Source organism: Erpetoichthys calabaricus, chromosome 13, assembly GCF_900747795.2.
Source record: "Erpetoichthys calabaricus chromosome 13, fErpCal1.3, whole genome shotgun sequence".
In the NCBI taxonomy this organism is placed as follows: domain Eukaryota; kingdom Metazoa; phylum Chordata; class Cladistia; order Polypteriformes; family Polypteridae; genus Erpetoichthys; species Erpetoichthys calabaricus.
Window position 1 is genome coordinate 119,280,993 of NC_041406.2, and position 19,247 is coordinate 119,300,239.

General features: G+C 40.5%; 2 protein-coding genes across 35 annotated transcripts in view; both read left to right on the forward strand.

The window, feature by feature from the left end:
- clasp2 (cytoplasmic linker associated protein 2) overlaps positions 1-1,003 on the forward strand; it is a 242,744-nt gene extending 241,741 nt beyond the window's left edge. For all 33 annotated transcript variants that reach the window (XM_051935860.1, XM_051935863.1, XM_051935866.1 and 30 more), the window contains one exon: positions 40-1,003. In XM_051935860.1, coding sequence (XP_051791820.1) covers positions 40-126 — 87 coding nt within the window. In that variant the 3' untranslated portion in view covers positions 127-1,003. The remainder of the gene's footprint in view (positions 1-39) is intronic.
- Positions 579-19,247, forward strand: part of ubp1 (upstream binding protein 1) — a 110,163-nt gene continuing 91,494 nt past the window's right edge. For both annotated transcript variants that reach the window (XM_028817525.2, XM_028817527.2), the window contains exons 1-2: positions 579-702; positions 10,386-10,508. In XM_028817525.2, coding sequence (XP_028673358.1) covers positions 626-702; positions 10,386-10,508 — 200 coding nt within the window. In that variant the 5' untranslated portion in view covers positions 579-625. The remainder of the gene's footprint in view (positions 703-10,385; positions 10,509-19,247) is intronic.

Here is a 19,247-nt window from a genome sequence, read left to right on the forward strand (position 1 = left end):
TTTGCTGATTGATCTCTTACTCTCTGATGTTTTCCTCAGCTGAAATTGTTAAACCTATACATTAAGCGGGCGCAGAGCGGGAGTGGCAGCAGTGACCCTACATCAGACATCTCAGGGCAGAGCTAGTGAGGAGCTCTTGCGCTGAGGATTGCATCTTCAGAGGAAAGAGTGAGCAAGTGGATGGGCGGCCATCAAAGAAAACGTCCTACACAGCTGGAGTTCTTTTTGTCCCTCAAGCCTGCATGTAAACTCCAAAGTCCAGTGGTACAGTGTTAGGAAATAGAGAGGAGTCAAGAGGAGGAGATTACTGAATGGCCTGCCAGTGCCCGCTTGGGGGGTCCCTTAAATTTACAGTGTTAGTTTTATAAATAAAAAGCCTATTAATGATTTGGATGAATGCTTCAAAGCTTAGCTATGTTTCAAATAAACCATTTATGTGGCTGCATTCAAATTCTATTCCGTCTCTGGAGGGAGGAGGGCGACTCTAAGGCAGGGTTGAACTAGCCTGCTCCACCAGCAAGGGGGCGGAGCCTGGCCAGAACTGTCCAGTTTTTAACTGACAACCCAGTCCCAAAAGCGGCAACCTGTCGGCACACTCGCAGGAGAGAGCAGAAGAGCCTTAATCATGAACCACACCTGCCAGCAGCACCCCTTCTTCAAGCAAGATACCACTGAGTGGAACCCACTGCACAAGTACTCGCAGTATGTCCTCTGGTGGCTTATTGGGGGGAAGGGATGGGAGTTGGGATGGGCGGATACATATTAATATGCCAGGTCTTTGGGAGAGTCTGACTGGGGAGAAAAAGCTGTAGAAATGTATTTAAACCACAAAGGCAGAAATGTCCAGTGTTGCCATCTGTCTTGTGTTTCAGCTCTGTCAGGAATATAGTGTGACTTTTGGATTTCATTGTAACATTCTCTTTTCCACTATTTGTTACCTGTGTATTTATAGATATGTGCTTAGTTTGTGCAAATACTGGCAATAAAACTGTACATAAAGGTATTCACACTGTGCGGATTAAAGAGTGAAAGAAAGTGCCTTGACTTCCCACTGCTACCCCTTACTGAAAAAAAGATTGATATAATCTTCACATGTTAAAAATCCAAAATCATATCGCAGGAAGTAGCAAAGGGGAAATAACCTTAGCAGTTGGTAAATAACTTTTTTTTCCTATCATCTTGGAGTCTGGAGTACTTGCAAGAGTCCTACTTGCAAACCTGAGCCATGGCAGCATGCTTGCTTGATAATTGTGTTTTTGGAAAAATACTCTCTGTTGTTAATGAAAACACAACAATCAATAGGGAGCTCCTTTGTTTGTTAGTAAACCTGGTCTGTATTGGATGGCATGGGGGATGGTTTATAAGACGTCTTGGTTCGGTAGATATCATGGTTTGCTGTTTTGACGGGTAATAGTGAATATGCATTGATATAAAAAGAGGTGGGTCGGGGGCCTGGATTGCAGTGCTTTTAAAAAAGGGAGTTGGTGGAGTGACACTCAAATATGCCATTTTCAGTTTCAGAGGAAATCTACCTCAATGATATGGGAAGTGGAATATGTTGCGTTGATAGAGGTGGGGTTTCTTTGGCATGATAGTTTCAATTTTGTCATTTCATATTCATGGTTGAGTTGCAGAACAGGGCCTAAAATAAACTATTGGGATTTATTGAGGAGGATTGGGAGTTGTACTGCTTTTCTAAGGGAATGTCAGATGCAAGTACAATATGTATGCCATTTTTAATTGAGATGAAGGGCTGCACAAATGGATTTGGAATGGTCTGCAGCAATGATGGGAAAATAAAAGGTGGTGGTAATTGGGAACCTGGATTGTGCAATCCGTTCATTTTTGAGGAGGGCATACTGCTATGGTTATAAGGGTGGGCCTATGACAAAGTAATTTGACTTTTCAGTTACCTCACACTTTAGTTTTCTATGTCATTAGGATGTCTGTTAAAAGAAATACAAGTATAGTTTTAGGTTAAAACTAAGGGTCTCAAATATACCCTCTCAGTCCTGTGAATCACTGTCACTATTTTGTAATAGAATATTTCATGGTGGGCATGACTTCAAAATTTTGTACCAGTAATATACAGTTGTAGATATGCTTAGTTCAGAGTCACCAGTCCAGAACTGGGGCCAACCACCAAAACATTTTGATTAGGTAATGAAAGTGTACAATGAGAAACCTTTTCCTTATGAAATCAACTTGTACACGAGGTGCTGGTGTGGCCAGCATTGTTGTCTGTGTGTAAATCCCAATGCTTCAGTGCAGTGACAGGGACACTGTATTGTAAATATGATGCCATTATTTAGACAACATAAATACAAGGTCTTGACTCTCTCTGGTAATTAAAGATCCTTCAGAAAGAGTAGGGTTTATTCCAACATCCTGGCTAGATTGCCCATCATAGCCTTGTCCATTCTAGCCCCCTATTCATTCCATGTCTTTAATTGGCTATTTCTTTTACCCATTCACCACCTTATCACCTTATAGCTAATGTGTGGTGAGAATACTGGCGCATGCCATCACATCATTCAGGTGAGTGCTACACATTGGTGGTTGTTGAAGGCTGTCTATGTAAAGTGCTTTGAGTAGCAAGAAAAGCACTATATAAATGTAATTAATTATTATTAAAGCAAATTCACTTGGCAGTCCACCGGTGGCTCTTGCTACTATATTTTGAAATGTTTACATTTTGCAAAATATGGTTGTTCATCTAAAAGCACTTTACAAAAAGCACCTGGAAATAAAAGGTTGTAAGTTAAGGCTAGAATATTTAAAAATAGTATTGTTTATAGTTTTATCAAAAAGTCCTATTTTAAATTTGGTAAACATTGCCAGTCAATGTACGTCATGGTGTGTTTAAATATCCATGACAGTCGACCTTCCTCAAATTTGTTTTACATCTAGGAAAGTCTATCATCATTCTTCTGTAATGCAACACAAATCTTGTATTTGAAATCATGTTGCCTGTAGAATCTGCCTGGTCATCTACAAATACCTGGGGCACAATGCTAATATTATTGTTGTTAGCACTGTGATATAATGTTGTGTTTCCCAAACAATGACAGATTTGTGAGAGATAAAATTAGTACCTTAAATCTGTATACAAATGGGCAGATAGTAAATTCGAATAAGCTGTTATGAAAGATTCTATATAAACACTTAAGACCAGATAAATATTGATAACTTTCCTTAAATGTTTTCAGCTATCACTTGAATCAAATACCCTAACAAGCAAATATCTTTTTGAGGAGAAATTTCTTGCATAGCATTTTGTTACTTCAAATTGACTTGTTATAGCTTACGCCATGAAGTTTACATTTATGTGTTTGGTTAACGCCAATTTCAAATCACATGTTGATTTACTATCTGATATGCCTTCATTATGATCCACTATCAATTTCAATGATTTGATTCAGGCGTACACAGCATGCAAGTGAGGGTAACTTGCACACCAAATATTCCAGTGTAATACATTCTAAGATTCTTGAAGTATGACGGAGTCCAGATATTTAAATTGATTACCAATAAATATGGTAAATACCTCTAAGAGTCACAAAGTAATTGGTGGTTACTGATTTTACCACCCTGCTCTTTTAATAGTGTGTTTATCATAATCTATTGCAAAAGCTTTGCACTGATTATAATGAACTGTTAAAGATTTTAAAAGATTGCCACTGGCTAGTTAAATAACTTGCTTGGGCTTTATACTGAGTCTGATGGAGAATTAACCAAGATAATTGCAATTTTATATATTCCCCATCAGTGTACCAGATCATATGGCTTTTATCAGTTTAGTGCAACAGTTTTCATTTTTTTTTTTTTTTTTTTTTTTTAACCAAGAAGGGGTCCTAGCAAGTAAGGTGATTTGATTAGAACCACAAAGTGATTCAGTAGGAGGTGTAGTACCAGCAGCAGTGTGCTCTATAGTCCTGTAGCTGAAGGACTTCTGGGCTCTGCTGCCTCCTTAGATTAAACTTGCATTATGCCCACTCTACCTTGGATGAAATGCAAGTTTCAACAATCACATTTTCTTTGCCTTCTGCAACATGGTTGAATACTGTTAATAATGAGAACAGTTAATAGTTGTTTCCTTACCATATGCAGGGCCTTTATTCTGTGTGTTGGTTATTTACATATTTAATAGTACACTATTTTAAATGATATGACCTACCATAGGATTAGGTCTTATAGTGTATATCAGATACTGTTCTTTTTCTCTTATGTTTATCCACCTCACTAATTGTTTCCTAAATGAAATATTATCACTTCTTATCTCACCTGCTTTTATTATCCATCAAAATCAAACACCATCTTATTGTCCTTATTTTTTGTTTACTTTTATTGCATGCTTTGGATTGTGTGTGTGTGTTTCCTTTGAACTTGGTATCATGTCTGCCACACAAATCTAGAACACTGAAATCAAATCATGACCAAGTCACTGCCTATACTCGGATGTAGTTTTAATTTTCTCACACGCACAGGGGTTTAACATTTGCATCCAAAACATGTAGGTTAAGTTGATATGCACAAATCTGTTTCCTGACTTGCTTGTTTAGTTCAGGGTTGCAGTGAGACTGCCTGTTCTGGTCACACTTAACATAGGTAGGAACAAACACTGGACTAAATTCTTTCCATTTGCAAACATACATTCACTGACACACTGGGCTAATATAGAGCTGTCAATTAACCTTTAGAAGGCAAAATACAGTTTTTCCAGTACTACTTGAGTATTAAAAAAAGAACGATAATGGAATTTAAAAAGCCTCACAGATGCACAAAAAGATATTATTTTAAATGAGCTACAAATAATGAATAAACTACATAGTTTACCCAAATATTTGTAAAATAAGAAAGAAATGCAATGCAGGAAAATAAAATATTAGGAGACTTGATAGATCTTTAGAATTATTAATAGCTTCATTAAAATTGGTCTCTCGTATTTATTTCAGTTAAATATTGAATCACCTGTTCATTGACACTGGTGGAATGTAATCGCAAGTTCACTTAAAACTGAAGCCAAGATGCACTTCTTCACCCGCAGTTGGCAACTTCGCTATTCCCTAACCACACAACATCAGTGGAATAAATGATGGTCTTTTTACTTGAGCTAGCAAGTGCATCTTTCTGATATGGAAACAAAACTGTACCATCTGGAGGAGAGGACACAGAGGTACTGGGAAAATCTGCTAAAACCATAGGGACAGGACTCTAGGGGACAGCAGCACTTATATGTTGATACTAAGTTGGCATGGGACAAGCAACTATTGAGGTATGTAGGCGAGTGTGTCCTGTATAGTATTTGTGCTTCACCCAAGGTAAGTTCCTGCCTTACACCCGATGCTAGAGTAGCCTTCGGCTCCTTACAGCTCTGCATTGATAACTGAAGTTCCACTTCACAAGGTATATTTTATATGGTACAACCATAAACTGAAAACAGTTCTGTTAGGTTTGTTTATTATTGGAGATCTTGTTTTGACATAAGTTATTATGCTTGTTGTGACTTTACTTAATTCTCATTCTTTTATTGAATGTCCTTCTTGAACAATTATCTGACAAAAAGTAAACGTCATGTATGTCATAAATGTTCTTAGAATGAAAACACAAGATCCATGGCAAGAAATGAATTATATACCGTTTTGTCTTTACTGTTTTGTATTTTCACTAAAAAAAGGTAAATTGTCAAATACAGATAAGGAAAATTAGTCCACCCATCCTACCATTTTCCAAATCTGCTTATCTTGAACTGGAGCCCATACAATTAAGCATTGGGCACAAGGCTATTGCAGTCTGAGCACACCCTAGGACCGGCCAGTTAAGCAACACCAATTAACTTGTCCTTGAAAATGTTGCTTTTTTATATGTTCTTTATACTTTTTAAAATAAAAGAAGCTTTTTGACATGATGAACCAGTGTCAAGAAAAATTACTTTAAAAAAAGTTCTGTATTTCAAAATAAAATACATTGAATGAGAAAAAATGTCATCTATTTGGTGACTGCTTTGGAAAAATGTGCTATCAATGGGAATTGTTTTCTGCATCAGAATGCAGTACTTTAATCCAAGCATCAATAAGCTTAAAAGTAATTTTGAATTTTAAATATTTCAATACATATGTATTGTTATGGCAGTTAATTTGGATAGTCAAGTGTTGGTAATAGAATAATTATTAAACACAAAAATGTGTTTAACAACTTACCTGATGTCATGTTATCAACTCAGAAAGACTTCTTACAAATTAAAAAGGCAATAAAAGTGGCCCTGATAACAAGTATGAACTCCAATCCTGGCAACTGCACTGCTCTTGTGTGATTTTAACCATCTGTTCCACTTATACATTGTGCTGCATTGTTGTTCCTCTTAAGTATGCTTGTGTTGTGTTAACTGTCTAAATTTACCCAAAAAGTGTGAGTGTACCTTGCAATGGACAGCAACCTGTCTATGGTAGGTTGCTATTCCATATGTCAAATGCTACTGAGGTCCAGGCCTCTATGATCTTCTTAGTAAGAAAATGTTTTTGTCATAAAAAATCTTTTTTGTTTTTATTGGTTCAACTTGCTTTATAGACTTAATTATCTTAACTGTGTGTTATTAGTGACAGTTTACCAAATAAAAAAAATGACAGGTTGGGTTTCACACAACAATCTTTGCAATGCATGCAACATTTAGCCGGTTAAAAAAAAAATGTATATGGGGAGAGAGAGAACAAAGCCAGGGCAGATGAAAAGATGAGAAAAAGCTGTAATTAAAAACAGTAAAGGAAAAGGTTAACAAGTTAGTCGGTCATTAGAACTTGGAGAAATATGTGATCCTAGGTTATTAATGAACTTGTCTTCTGGATTTCTTTGAAAAGTGTCTTTAAAGCCCAGTGAAAGAACATAAACAGAGAGGTCATTGCATCTATGATTTAGGGATATTGAGTGATTTACATCAGATTTTGCAAGGTCTTTTGATCTTAATGGCTCGAAGCTGCTCCCTATCAAGGTCCGTGGAGTCTAAGGAACTGTGAAAGAGGCAGAGTTTTTAGCCTGTCAGGGATGGAAGAAGCTGTAGAGAAGGTAACTCTGCAAGTCAGCTGGCTTATAATGAACAGAGATTTTAAGTCCTGGAAAGCCGAATGACTAATAAACTTGGTAGAGTTGTGGTGAAAATATTGACTGTAGACCTAAGAGAGACACTGAATCTAGTCAGATCATCAGTGACTGATCCTTACATAGGATCTATGTAAACCCTCCCTTGATCTCCCTCTGTTGACAAGCTAACCTACACAAACTTCTCACCCGCAGCTCATTTTATAGAGGAGAGCCACTTTCCTTACTACGGCACAGATATGCAACACTTACATACACAATAAAAAAAGCCTAAAATGTGCATGCACAAATTTCCATGCAAAGGTCAGAATTTTTAAAAGCAAACTTGATCAGAAGAGAACGTATATGTTTACAATTCAAAACAATTTGTATGCTATGTTTCAGTGAACTGGGGAAATGCAGCCAAACCAGGTAAATGACTCGTGCATATACAGTAATATTACTGAGCCATTATTATAATGTGTGGTGTTGTTTCATAAATATTAAACCTCAAGAGATGAATATGATGTACAGAGTGTAATTTCAGTTATCTTTTTAGATTAGACTTTTTGAGGTCTAATCCTGTGTATTTGTACTGAAGAACTTTTTTGGATTTTTATCAATTTATATAGCATATCCACCTCTCTGGGAGTTGGCTGATAGGTCAGGAATATCTCTACCAAGGTTCACTCCATAAAAGTCTACTGTGCTGGAGGACATTAAACCACTGACATTGCACTATATCCAGTTTTCATATTGTGTGGGGGTCCACACATAAAACATTTTTTGCTGCAGAACTCAGTTTTCCTAATGCAATTAGAACACTTAACTCCACCTGTATTGCATTAAGGGCACCTAGCGAGAATAAAGCTGCTTTTGTTAACTGTAAGCAGTTGCATTCCATTAATGAACAAGTCATCTGTGATGGCAAGATTAAGCTGACAAATGTCATGGTTCAGTGACCTGAATCAACCTATGATTCTTTTATTTTGTCACAAAGCAGCATTGACAGATGTGATGGTACTGTATGTGGTTGCTGTAAGTTAGTTGTTGGTAAGTTAGCTGGCTGAACCCTCAGTTTTTCATATGGCCTGTACTATTCATTGTAACAGGAATTGTGTTGTTACATGTGCCATGTGATAGTGAGTACCTAGTCGGATGCTAGTATCTTACACTTTTCCCCAGAACACAGAGAAGAGACAGCAAAATGCTGAACTATGTGTACATGTATTTTCATACTTAAATCCATACAAAGTTTTATAAATGAGACCCCAAGCTGTAACAGTAGCCACTATGTCATTGTCAAATACTGTATGTGATCAACCCTTGAATCTGATCCCTCTGGTAAATGCAATGTTAAATAAAGGGCCTATCACTCTTTAATGTTGTTTCTTTATCAGTATGCTGCTGCTGAAGTATGTGAATTTCCCCTTGGGATTAATAAAGTATCTATCTATCTATCTTGCAAGTCTAAAAAATTTTATCTACTGCATTTCTTAAAGGAAGTGTCCAGCCATATAGGTGAAACGGCGAGATGTCTAGCAGACCTTTTCAGGGAGCATGCTATAGAGCAATCTAAATCAAAGATCTCACAAACCCTGTTGTAGAACATTTCATATCCCTTAATTATAGCCACACTGACCTCTCTGTGTTCTTTCAAAGACACTTTTCAGAATAAAATAGAAGATGCGAAGTTCATTCGCAGCCTGAGAAAAGATCCTGACTAACTTTTAACCTCTCACTTCATCTTCTCAAATTGCAGCTTTTTCTTAACTTTTCTCCTTCAATCTATACTGGCTTTGTTCTCCTCTTCCCACCATATATTCTACCTGTTTAGTTACACACCTGGTGAGGGCTATGCAGCTGAAAGGTGTCTTTAACCTTCTTTCCTTTTCAGCATGGAAATAACACTTAACATGTTTCTTCCTTTGCAGGTGCACACTAATGCAGGCGTACATTAACTACAATATATATATATATATATTGTATATGTATGATACAGCGCCTGCCAAATAATACAAGTACATGACATGTGTTACGCTGTAATTGGGGTTCATCAGGTGTACGTACTTTTGCTTCCCCTTATGGGGATTAAACCTCAGACGTCAGTTTCTGAGGCAAAGCATCGGATTGGGCCACAGCAGCTGGTTTGCTTACTTAACATACACATAATACATATACATACAGTACCCGGAAAAAGTTTTGTTTTTATATTTTAAAAATGTACATACATTTGTAAAATCCTGTTTTCGCATTGTTATTCTAGGACATCGAGTGTTGTTGAAGGAGGGATGGATTAATTTAAATGATTTTAGCATAAGGCAGCAACATATCAAAATGTTAAAAAAGGGAAGAGGTCCGACTATATAATTACATACACGAGGGAAGGCCAAAAAACTTTTATGCAACTTACAGCAATTCCATTTAGCCACTGTCTAATTTCTCCCCTGCATGTTAGCTGGCACTTCTCCCATTCATTTCAACATTTCCCGTACTACTTTTGTTGCCATATCTTGAGATTTCTCGCCGTTTTTTCCCTGGATTTCTAACGGAGGATCAAAAGTCATATGAAAAGATACGTGATGAAAACGGGGGTGCGATGCAACATTCACCTTGTATTTGCTCAAGAACTTTTTGCATGACCTTTTGAAGGTGTGTGCAAGTGCGCCATCATGGAGCAAAATGCAGTCTTGCGTGCGCCGCTGCTCTGGACGTTTCTGTCCGATAGCTTTCTCCCCTGACGCCTCAGCAGTTCGGTGTGAAGTTCCTGATTAACATTCTGTTAACGGGGAAAATGTGTATTAACAAGTCTTAAAGTTGAAAAACGCGGTAATTGTTGCCTTGATGATCGATACGATCTAAAGTGATTTTTACAACTTGAAGAAGAAAAAAAAAGTCGCCTAAGTCACGTGCACGACTGTAGACTAAATGTCAGAACTATGCATGTCGATCAGTTCAGCACAATTCACTCGGTGGACTGATTAAACAGACCTTAGGCGTGTGATAATTAGTGGCAGAATTTTAATAACCCCATCCTATTGAACGATTCCGAGAATCGCTGGGTACTAGCTAAAAAATTGAATTTGTATTTTACAGTATATACGCTACATACTATAACCCACAACTGCTAGCAACTTGTAATGGTCAAAAATCTACCCCCTACCATACTCCTTTCAGGTTCAAGCACACAAACGTTTTGGTCGCTCCTCCTATATTCGCCCTAATCCTGACTGTCTTCATTTTCTTGACGTTCTCTGCTAATACCACACATTGCTTTTATCTTCTCTCTCTCTCTCTCTTTGTGTCTCCAACAGTGAGTACGCAACGGAGTCCGGTTTTGGTCACCCTCACAAAATGCTGTTTTGGCACTCCCAGCCGGAGCACTATCCACATCCTCTGCAGCACCAGTACTCGGGCGCGAGTGGCGGATTCTTACGGTAAGACGACCTCGCCTGTGGATGTGCTTTTGTCGGTCACAGTCCTGGACACTCGGTGAAGTTTTGTTAACCTTAGAAATCTGTTCATCTAGGTCAAGTTTGTGTTGTCCTGTGTGAATAAAAGAAGAAGCAGCGCTGGTGGCAAGGACTGTAAAATATTTCCCTCACAAGTGATGCTTACTTTACATTTTTAGACAATTGGTTTGAGGCCACCATTTTCCAACCCACGATCAATACATGTATGCGTGGGTCAGATCCCAAACCCGCATTATCGGGTTCAATCCAGGAACCAACCTGGATATCAGTTCACCTCAGAGAATGCGTAAATACATCCACAATCATCTCCCACTGGAAACCGTTTAAAAGAGCTTGATTAACCGGACACACACACGTTTTCGAAATTTTGCTGAGGAGCTTTTAGGTTTTGATTATATTATGGTCTTAAGCACTCTTGTGGGTGTTGAGGTATAAACAAGGGGTGAGTTGATAATAAAAAGACGTCAATTAAACCCACGACGCCATTAGCTGAGCTGTGTATCCCATGGTATTGGAGGTGAAGCAGGAGTCCACACGTCACGGAGAACTCGAGGAGCCAGTTTAGACCAACCAGCCCGCTAACCTGAAATGTTAAACTTGGGCAGATAGGTGCCTATGTTTGTAAATAAACACAGTCCGTGTATACACTGTGTACTGTATATACAGTCTATAGTGTAGGTCTGTGTGAATACAGGCACTATTTATTGGATTTTTTCTTATGATAATGAATCTAATAACAATGTTTATATTACGAGGGACGTTTAAAAAGTTTACGCACTTTTTAAACTCTAAGAATTTCAAAAACAATTTACATCACTTTACTACATAGTCACCTTCGTTTGCGATGCAATTTTCCCAGCGACGTACCACCCTTTTAATGCCCAATTAGTACTGTACTCCTCCCGTCTTCACCGTTTCCAGCGAAAATGTAAAAGTGGAGAAACGTTTTCAACGTCCCTCGTATATTCAGCTTTGTACAATTGGTCGCAGTTGGGCTGATACTACCCAAGTAAGTAATTATTTTCAGGGTGTGTTCATTAGCACCCGCTTAATTTAGATATATCGGCAAGGTGGTGCAAAGGATAGGGCTGTCGTCTACACCGATCCAAGATTGTTAGTTTAAATTCCACGGCCGGTCGTTGTCTTTATGAAGTAAGAAGTGTGAAAGTTTTCGTTTTCCCTACTATGTCCTCCAGACTTTCTTCCCAGTTTCCATAAGTAGGAAAACTTGCACACAGTCTATATAAATGTTAGGCGGTGCAAAGTCTTAGCAGGTGGTAGGCTAAATAGCATGTAGAAACTGCACAAGGCACAACATTTACAGATGTTTGCAGGGTAGAGGGGCTAGAAAAAGACAAGATAAGCATTATACACACCTAAAAAGCGTTCTCTGCTCCAACTGGACAGTTTCAAGAATAAATACTGCAATATTATCAACATAAAAGTGGGAAAAAACTACAGAACTTTAATATGTACACAGTGTCTTTTATCTTTTAAGAATAACCGCTTAAATGGCACCTTGCATAGAGAACTGAACCCAGAACTCTGGAGTTTAAGCGTGAATTACAAAATATGGGTAAGTTATTATGACACTAGATCTATGCAGGTCTGCAAATTATGGAAGAGCGCGGACAGTTACATTTTCTCAGCAGACCTCCAGCACTCTGCAGTTGATGTTTTGGTGCAGACCGTTGCTGAACCAAACAAGAAGACAACGGAGAATGTGATCACACTTTCAATTTTCCCTGTCAAGAATTGTGCTATGGGTTTGGAAATATAATTTCTTTAGCGTAAAAATACATCTGCTGCTGAGACGTGTTAGTGATGGTTGTAACCATACATTTGAATGATTCTATCATGTTGACTGTCGAATCATACAATCCCACCAACTAGAAACGAATCAGCTGTTTTCGGAAGTCAATTACCATTTCCCACTGTTTTTTTTTTGTTTTTTTTTTGCGATCGGGTACATCACCTCCTTTCTTTGTGTTGTTTCAGTTCCATTAGTGACTAGTCCAATGATTGTGGTTTCTTCGGGGATTTTTATTGACGGGCCAGTGGACTTGCAGTCAGAGGTGTGAAAGGAATATAAATAATTGCGAGTTCGAGTTGAAGAACTGCCTTACATCCGAGGTGAGACAACTGGAGAAACTAAGACACCCTCAAAGTAAAAATAGTAATCTTCAAGCATTTTAAACGAAATCTGTTTATAAAGTTTTCAGTTACCTTACGAGGCTATTTAAAATTCATACAATTAACTTATCGAGAGTATGCGAGAGGCGCTTTTTTCAGGTCGGCACGGCTCCATCGTGGAGCCATTTTACGAGGAAAGATAGGGAAATTCGAATCATATAGCTGATAAATGCAATAATATACTGTTCCTGACTCGGTATATGTGACACGCATGTCATTTTCAATTTGAAAGAAACCGAAGCCAAACGACTAGATTGTGGGACTACATTGAAAAATGCTTTAAAGTCCTCAAATGTTCTCTGTGTAACAGTTCTTTAAAACTGAAGCAGGAAGACAGCAAACATAATCTAAGGTCGAATCATGACAGATGTGTGGCATTATTTTTAAAAGTTCTTTGTCAGTCGCTGGGAACCAATCATTCGACTGTCCATAAAATAAAAGTCTTGGGACTACAGGTACAGTATGGTGGTATGTGTGCTAAGTGCAACAGCAGTTAAATTATAGAATTGTAGACCACAGGTAAAAGTGTGTCATTTAATTTTCAAAGTTGAAATATTTTCTTATTTCCTTCTTGTTTTTACTTTTAAATGTTGTGCAGCAGTACAAGGACGCACTTCTGACAGGACACGAAAGCATGTCCCCCAAACGGCAGCGTCATCCCAGCAGAGCTAAAAGTAAATTTCCTCCTTGTACAGCCACAAATCGGCAACTGATGACTTCAACCGGGAGTCACTGGCTTCTTGTACTTCGTCTGCAGTGGCAAATAGGGTCTTGGTGACAAGTAGGAACGTCGTTAGTTTTAGCTGGTAGTATGGGCTTAGCCCCACCTCAGATCGCCGCGTTTTGTCGTACATCAGAACGAAGACGATGGTCCCTGGGTTTTTCCGCGTGTTGTAAAAGAAGGTCAGATCGAAGCACGGTGGAGAGCGGGTGGGCGTGGTTTCGTTCGAAGAGCAGGGGATAAAGCCCCGCCCCACGACGACGAGAACGGCGACAGTCGCATAATGTTTCTGACGGCAGTTTTTCTGCACTGAAGTGAATTCTGTTTTTCAGAACACGAATTCTAATAGCGGCGATTATTGACCTTCTGAGGTTGCAAAAATCGAGTCTTCATAGTACAAGCAGCTTTCAACGGTAACATTGAAGAGCGATGTGTTAGACGTGTGCTCAAGACACGTGAAGGCTCTTTTTAGGTATGAGTTTATGTTTGAACACACCAAGGTTATTATAGTTTTACGTTTTAATATTAGTTTTTATTTCTATATTTTTTTTCTGACCTTTCTTGGAAATTCAGTTTAGTTTTAATTTTCCTTCATCTTGTATTTTTAGTTTTAATTTAGTTTTTATTTTACAAAGACATTTCTATTTTATTTTTATATCTATTACTTTCAGTTTTAGCTTTAGTAATTACTAGCTGTTCCCCACGGCTCTGCCCGCGTAGTAGTGAAACTGGACAAGCTTTAAAAATAAGTAAAAAAAAAAAAAATTAAAATATAATTCGTATTGAGAATAATTTATATTGATAGATTTCGTATCCAAGTGCTTCTTCATATACAATACTTTTGGTTTTGCTATCAGGGCCAGAAAGTAGCTGTGGTCTCTTTGCCAAAAATATAAAAATTTAGAAAGATCTCTCTGGCCAAGCAAGAAGATAGGTATGCTTCAATGTCTAACGTTGCCACTGTACCTGATCGTGTTTGGTTCTGATGGGAAAGCTTCCCCTGCATGGGGAGAAGAGCAGTGGCTGTGTTACCTCCTGCAATGAGCAGCTACCCAATAAAACACACATAGCTCTGATCTCTCTCAAAAATGTCAAACCTTAATCCATAACAATCTCTAGATGATAATGTCTCCTGAGAAAACAGGTATCGCTAGCTAAGCAGTGGCAATGTACACTCCAACACGATTTGAACGGAGGCTGGCGTGTGAGTGAGGATGGCCCCGCCCAGCTCCCTACTCCTGAGGTTCCGCCTCCCCCTTTTCTCTCTCGAAATTGTACAAATAAATCACTGCCACAAGCAAACTATGATACTTAGCATGATGACAGAAGTCGCAAAATCAGAAACCAGATCTAAATCCGTTAAGCAGTTCTCTCGTGAAAAGACATACATTCAGACGAACACACATTGGATTTTATATATGGAGTTTAGCTTTGTTTCACAATCAGACAGAAATAACAGATTTGGATATTATACTGGAAGCTTATACACAACATGGTTTACTATCTGGTTTTGTTTTTGTCTGATTAAAAACAAGCATAATCAAAACCAAATACTGAATATGAACAATTTTATACATTTTTATTTTATTTTAAAATATAATTATATGCCAATGGTGCTGAACTAATGTGCGCTGATTATTGACACTTTTTATCTTTTCCTTTTATTGCCTAGGATGGGCCATTTTATAATGAAATTTAGGTGAATTGTTTATACCACACAACATATCTCGCTCCAAGACAATGTAATTATAATGAATACCTTCAATATTGCATTGAATCTCCCATACTGGGCTTTTTATTTTCTACCAGCCATATTGATCTCTGATTCCATCTCTGGCACAATTTATGGATAGAATGTTGCCACCTGCAGGCCTAAAAATATATAAAAAAATCAGAAAATAGATTTTACTGTGTTCTGACAAGGTGTGATATTGAAAATCATGGGGGCTTAGGAAGAACAGGGCTCTTAGGCTTGAGTCAGTGTGCAGACCCCACCTAGCTGAGGGAAACAAAGAAAAACAAGCATGTAGTGTCAAGTTTGGGGGCAGTGAGACTTGAATAGCCCCAACATAAGAACAATAGACCCTTAATGAGCAAAGTAAGAGCAGGTAATAGGAGTACGGATGAGCACAAAACGACAGACAGCATCTGAGATTAGGATATATATATATATATATATATATATCCAAACCTGTTTATCCAGAGCAGGATGGCAGGAAACCTGGAGCCTATACCAAGCAGGCTTGAATGCAAGGCAGGAAAAATCCCTGGTGTGCCATATGTATGATATGGCTGATGTTAAGAACAAAAAGAATGATATTTAAGTGAGAGAAAAATTGAATAAAGGGGGACAAATATTTTAAAACTTAACTCTGATACTGGATTATTTTAACTATATCAAGTATTTTGAGCTGTGAATACAAACTAAAAAAGGAAAAATTAATGAATATAGAGTAAATACAAAAACACTTTAGTATGTTTAGTTTTTAACCATTTGGTAGACTCTCTTTGCTTACCTACCTGTAGTTCAGTAGAGACATCGCCAGGTCAGGGATTTTACAAGGTTTGTATCGCTTTGTTGTTAAACGACTTTTTTAAAGCAAAAGTGATTGTTCACTAACAACATGATGACCTAGTCAGTCTCTCGATCAGTGCCTTTTATTTTCAGAAAGGATTTCTCCTGTGTCCTCCCTGCATGGAGTTTGCATGTTCTCCCCGTGTCTGCGTGGGTTTCCTCCGGGCGCTCCGGTTTCCTCCCACAGTCCAAAGACATGCAGGTTAGGTGGCACTGGTGATTCTAAATTGGCCCTAGTGTGTGCTTGGTGTGTGTGTGTGTGTGTGTGTGTACGCGCCCTGTGGTTGGCTGGCGCCCTGTCCGGGGTTTGTTTCCTGCCTTGCACCCTGTGTTGGCTGGGATTTGCTCCAGCAGACCCCCGTGACCCTGTAGTTAGGATATAGCGGGGTGGATAATGGATAGAATTCTCCTGTGTGAACTGGAAGGTGAATTGTTGTCAGCAAAACGCAGACTTCTGAGAAATAAACTGAAATGTTACTCACTTGTGATTTTTCTGTCCATACGGTAAAGGTTTTGCTGGCCAGCACATTCTGATTTCAGGCGTTTGAATTACATCTTGATATACAACAAGCACAAAGAAAGGTTGCACAGTAAATCACTTTCTATTTCACACTCTTTACCCACCAGTATTCAGTTTGCTCTGTCACCGCAAATGCTGTGTGAACACCCGCCCTCCTTCACCAGCCGCCGTTCTCTGGATGAATATATGCGGGCGGCTCGTGGTGGAATTACTTTGTTTAAGAGTTAAAAGTTCCAAGGGTTAAAGACTAATGGCAACAATATTAATTCAAAAACTAAAAATAGTTTTAGTATACCCTGTATTATTATTTTATTTCAGTTAGTCTTTCCAGCTACTTTAACAGTTTCGTTTAGTTTTCATCCATCCATCCACCCATCCTCTTCTGCTTATCCGAGATCGGGTCGCGGGGGCAGCAGCTTGAGCAGAGATGCCCAGACTTCCCTCTCCCCGGCCACTTTTTCTCTTCCGGGAGAATCCCAAGGCGTTCCCAGGCCAGTCGAGAGACATAGTCCCTCCAGCGTGTCCTGGGTCTTCCCCGGGGCCTCCTCCAGGTTAGACGTGCCCGGAACATCTCACCAGGGAGGCGTCCAGGAGGCATCCTGATCAGATGCCCGAGCCACCTCATCTGACTCCTCTCGATGCGGAGGAGCAGCGGCTCTACTCTGAGCCCCTCCCGGATGACTGAGCTTCTCACCCTATCTTTAAGGGAAAGCCCAGACACCCTACGGAGGAAACTCATTTTAGCCGCTTGTATTCGCGACCTCGTTCTTTCAGTCACTACCCATAGTTCATTACCATAGGTGAGGGTAGGAACATAGATCGACTGGTAAATTGAGAGCTTTGCCTTATAGCTCAGCTCCTTTTTCACCACGACAGACCAATGCAGAGCCCACATCACTGCAGACGGCGCACCGATCCGCCTGTCGATCTCACGCTCTATTCTTCCCTCACTCGTGAACAAGATCCCGAGATACTTGAACTCCTCCACTTGGGACAGGATCTCGCTCCCAACCCTGAGAGGGTATTCCACCCTTTTTCGGCAGAGGACCATGGTCTCGGATTTGGAGGTGCTGATTCCCATCCCAGCCGCTTCACACTCAGCTGCAAACCAATCCAGAGAGAGCTGAAGATCACGGCCTGATGAAGCAAACAGGACAACATCATCTGCAAAAAGCAGTGACCCAATCCTGAGCCCACCAAACCGGACCCCCTCAACACCCTGGCTGCGCCTAGAAATTCTGTCCATAAAAGTTATGAACAGAATCGGTGACAAAGGGCACCCCTGGCGGAGTCCAACTCTCACTGGAAACGGGTTTGACTTACTGCAGGCAATGCGGACCAAGCTCTGGCACCGATCGTACAGGGACCGAACAGCCCTTATCAGGGGGTCCGGTACCCCATACTCTCGGAGTACCCCCCACAGGATTCCCAGAGGGACACGGTTGAACTCCTTTTCCAAGTCCACAAAACACATGTAGACTGGTTGGGCAAACTCCCATGCACCCTCCAGGACCCTGCTAAGGGTGCAGAGCTGGTCCACTGTTCCGCGACCAGGACGAAAACCACACTGTTCCTCCTGAATCCGAGGTTCGACTATCCGATGGACCCTCCTCTCCAGAACCCCAGAATAGACTTTTCCAGGGAGGCTGAGGAGTGTGATCCCTCTGTAGTTGGAACACATCCTCCGGTCCCCCTTCATAAAGAGGGGGACCACCACCTCAGTCTGCCAATCCAGAGGCACTGTCCCTGATGTCCATGCGATGTTGCAGAGACGTGTCAACCAAGACAGTCCTACAACATCCAGAGCCTTGAGGAACTCCGGGCGTATCTCATTCACCCCCGGGGCCCTGCCACCAAGGAGTTTTTTGACCACCTCGGTGACCTCAGTCCCAGAGATGGGAGAGCCCACCACCGAGTCCCCAGGCTCTGTTTCCTCATTGGAAGGCATGTTAGTGGGATTGAGGAGGTCCCTTGCCTGAGTTTTTGCCTCAGCAACCACCAAAGCCACATTCCGCTTGGCCTGCCGGTACCTATCAGCTGCCTCCAGAGTCCCACAGGACAAAAAGATCCTGTAGGACTCCTTCTTCAACTTGACGGCATCCCTCACCGCTGGAGTCCACCAACGGGTTCGGGGATTGCCGCCACGACAGGCACCGACCACCTTACGGCCACAGCTCCGGTCAGCCACCTCAACAATAGAGGCACAGAACATGGCCCATTCGGACTCAATGTCCCCCACCTCTCTCGGGATGCGGTCGAAGTTCTGCTGGAGGTAGGAGTTGAAGCTACTTCTGACAGGGGACTCTGCCAGACGTTCCCAGCAGACTCTCACAATACGTTTGGTCCTACCAGGCCTGACCGGCGTCCTCCCCCATCATCGAAGCCTACTCACCACCAGGTGGTGATCAGTTGACAGCTCTGCCCCTCTCTTCACCCGAGTGTCCAAGACATGTGGCCACAGGTCCGACGACACGACCACAAAGTCGATTATCGAACTAAGGCCTAGGGTGTCCTGGTGCCAAGTGCACATATGAACACCCCTATGCTTGAACATGGTGTTCGTTATGGACAATCCGTGATGAGCACAGAAGTCCAATAACAAAACGCCACTCGGGTTCAGATCAGGGGGGCCATTCCTCACAATCACGCCCTTCCAGGTCTCGCTGTCATTGCCCACGTGAGCATTGAAGTCTC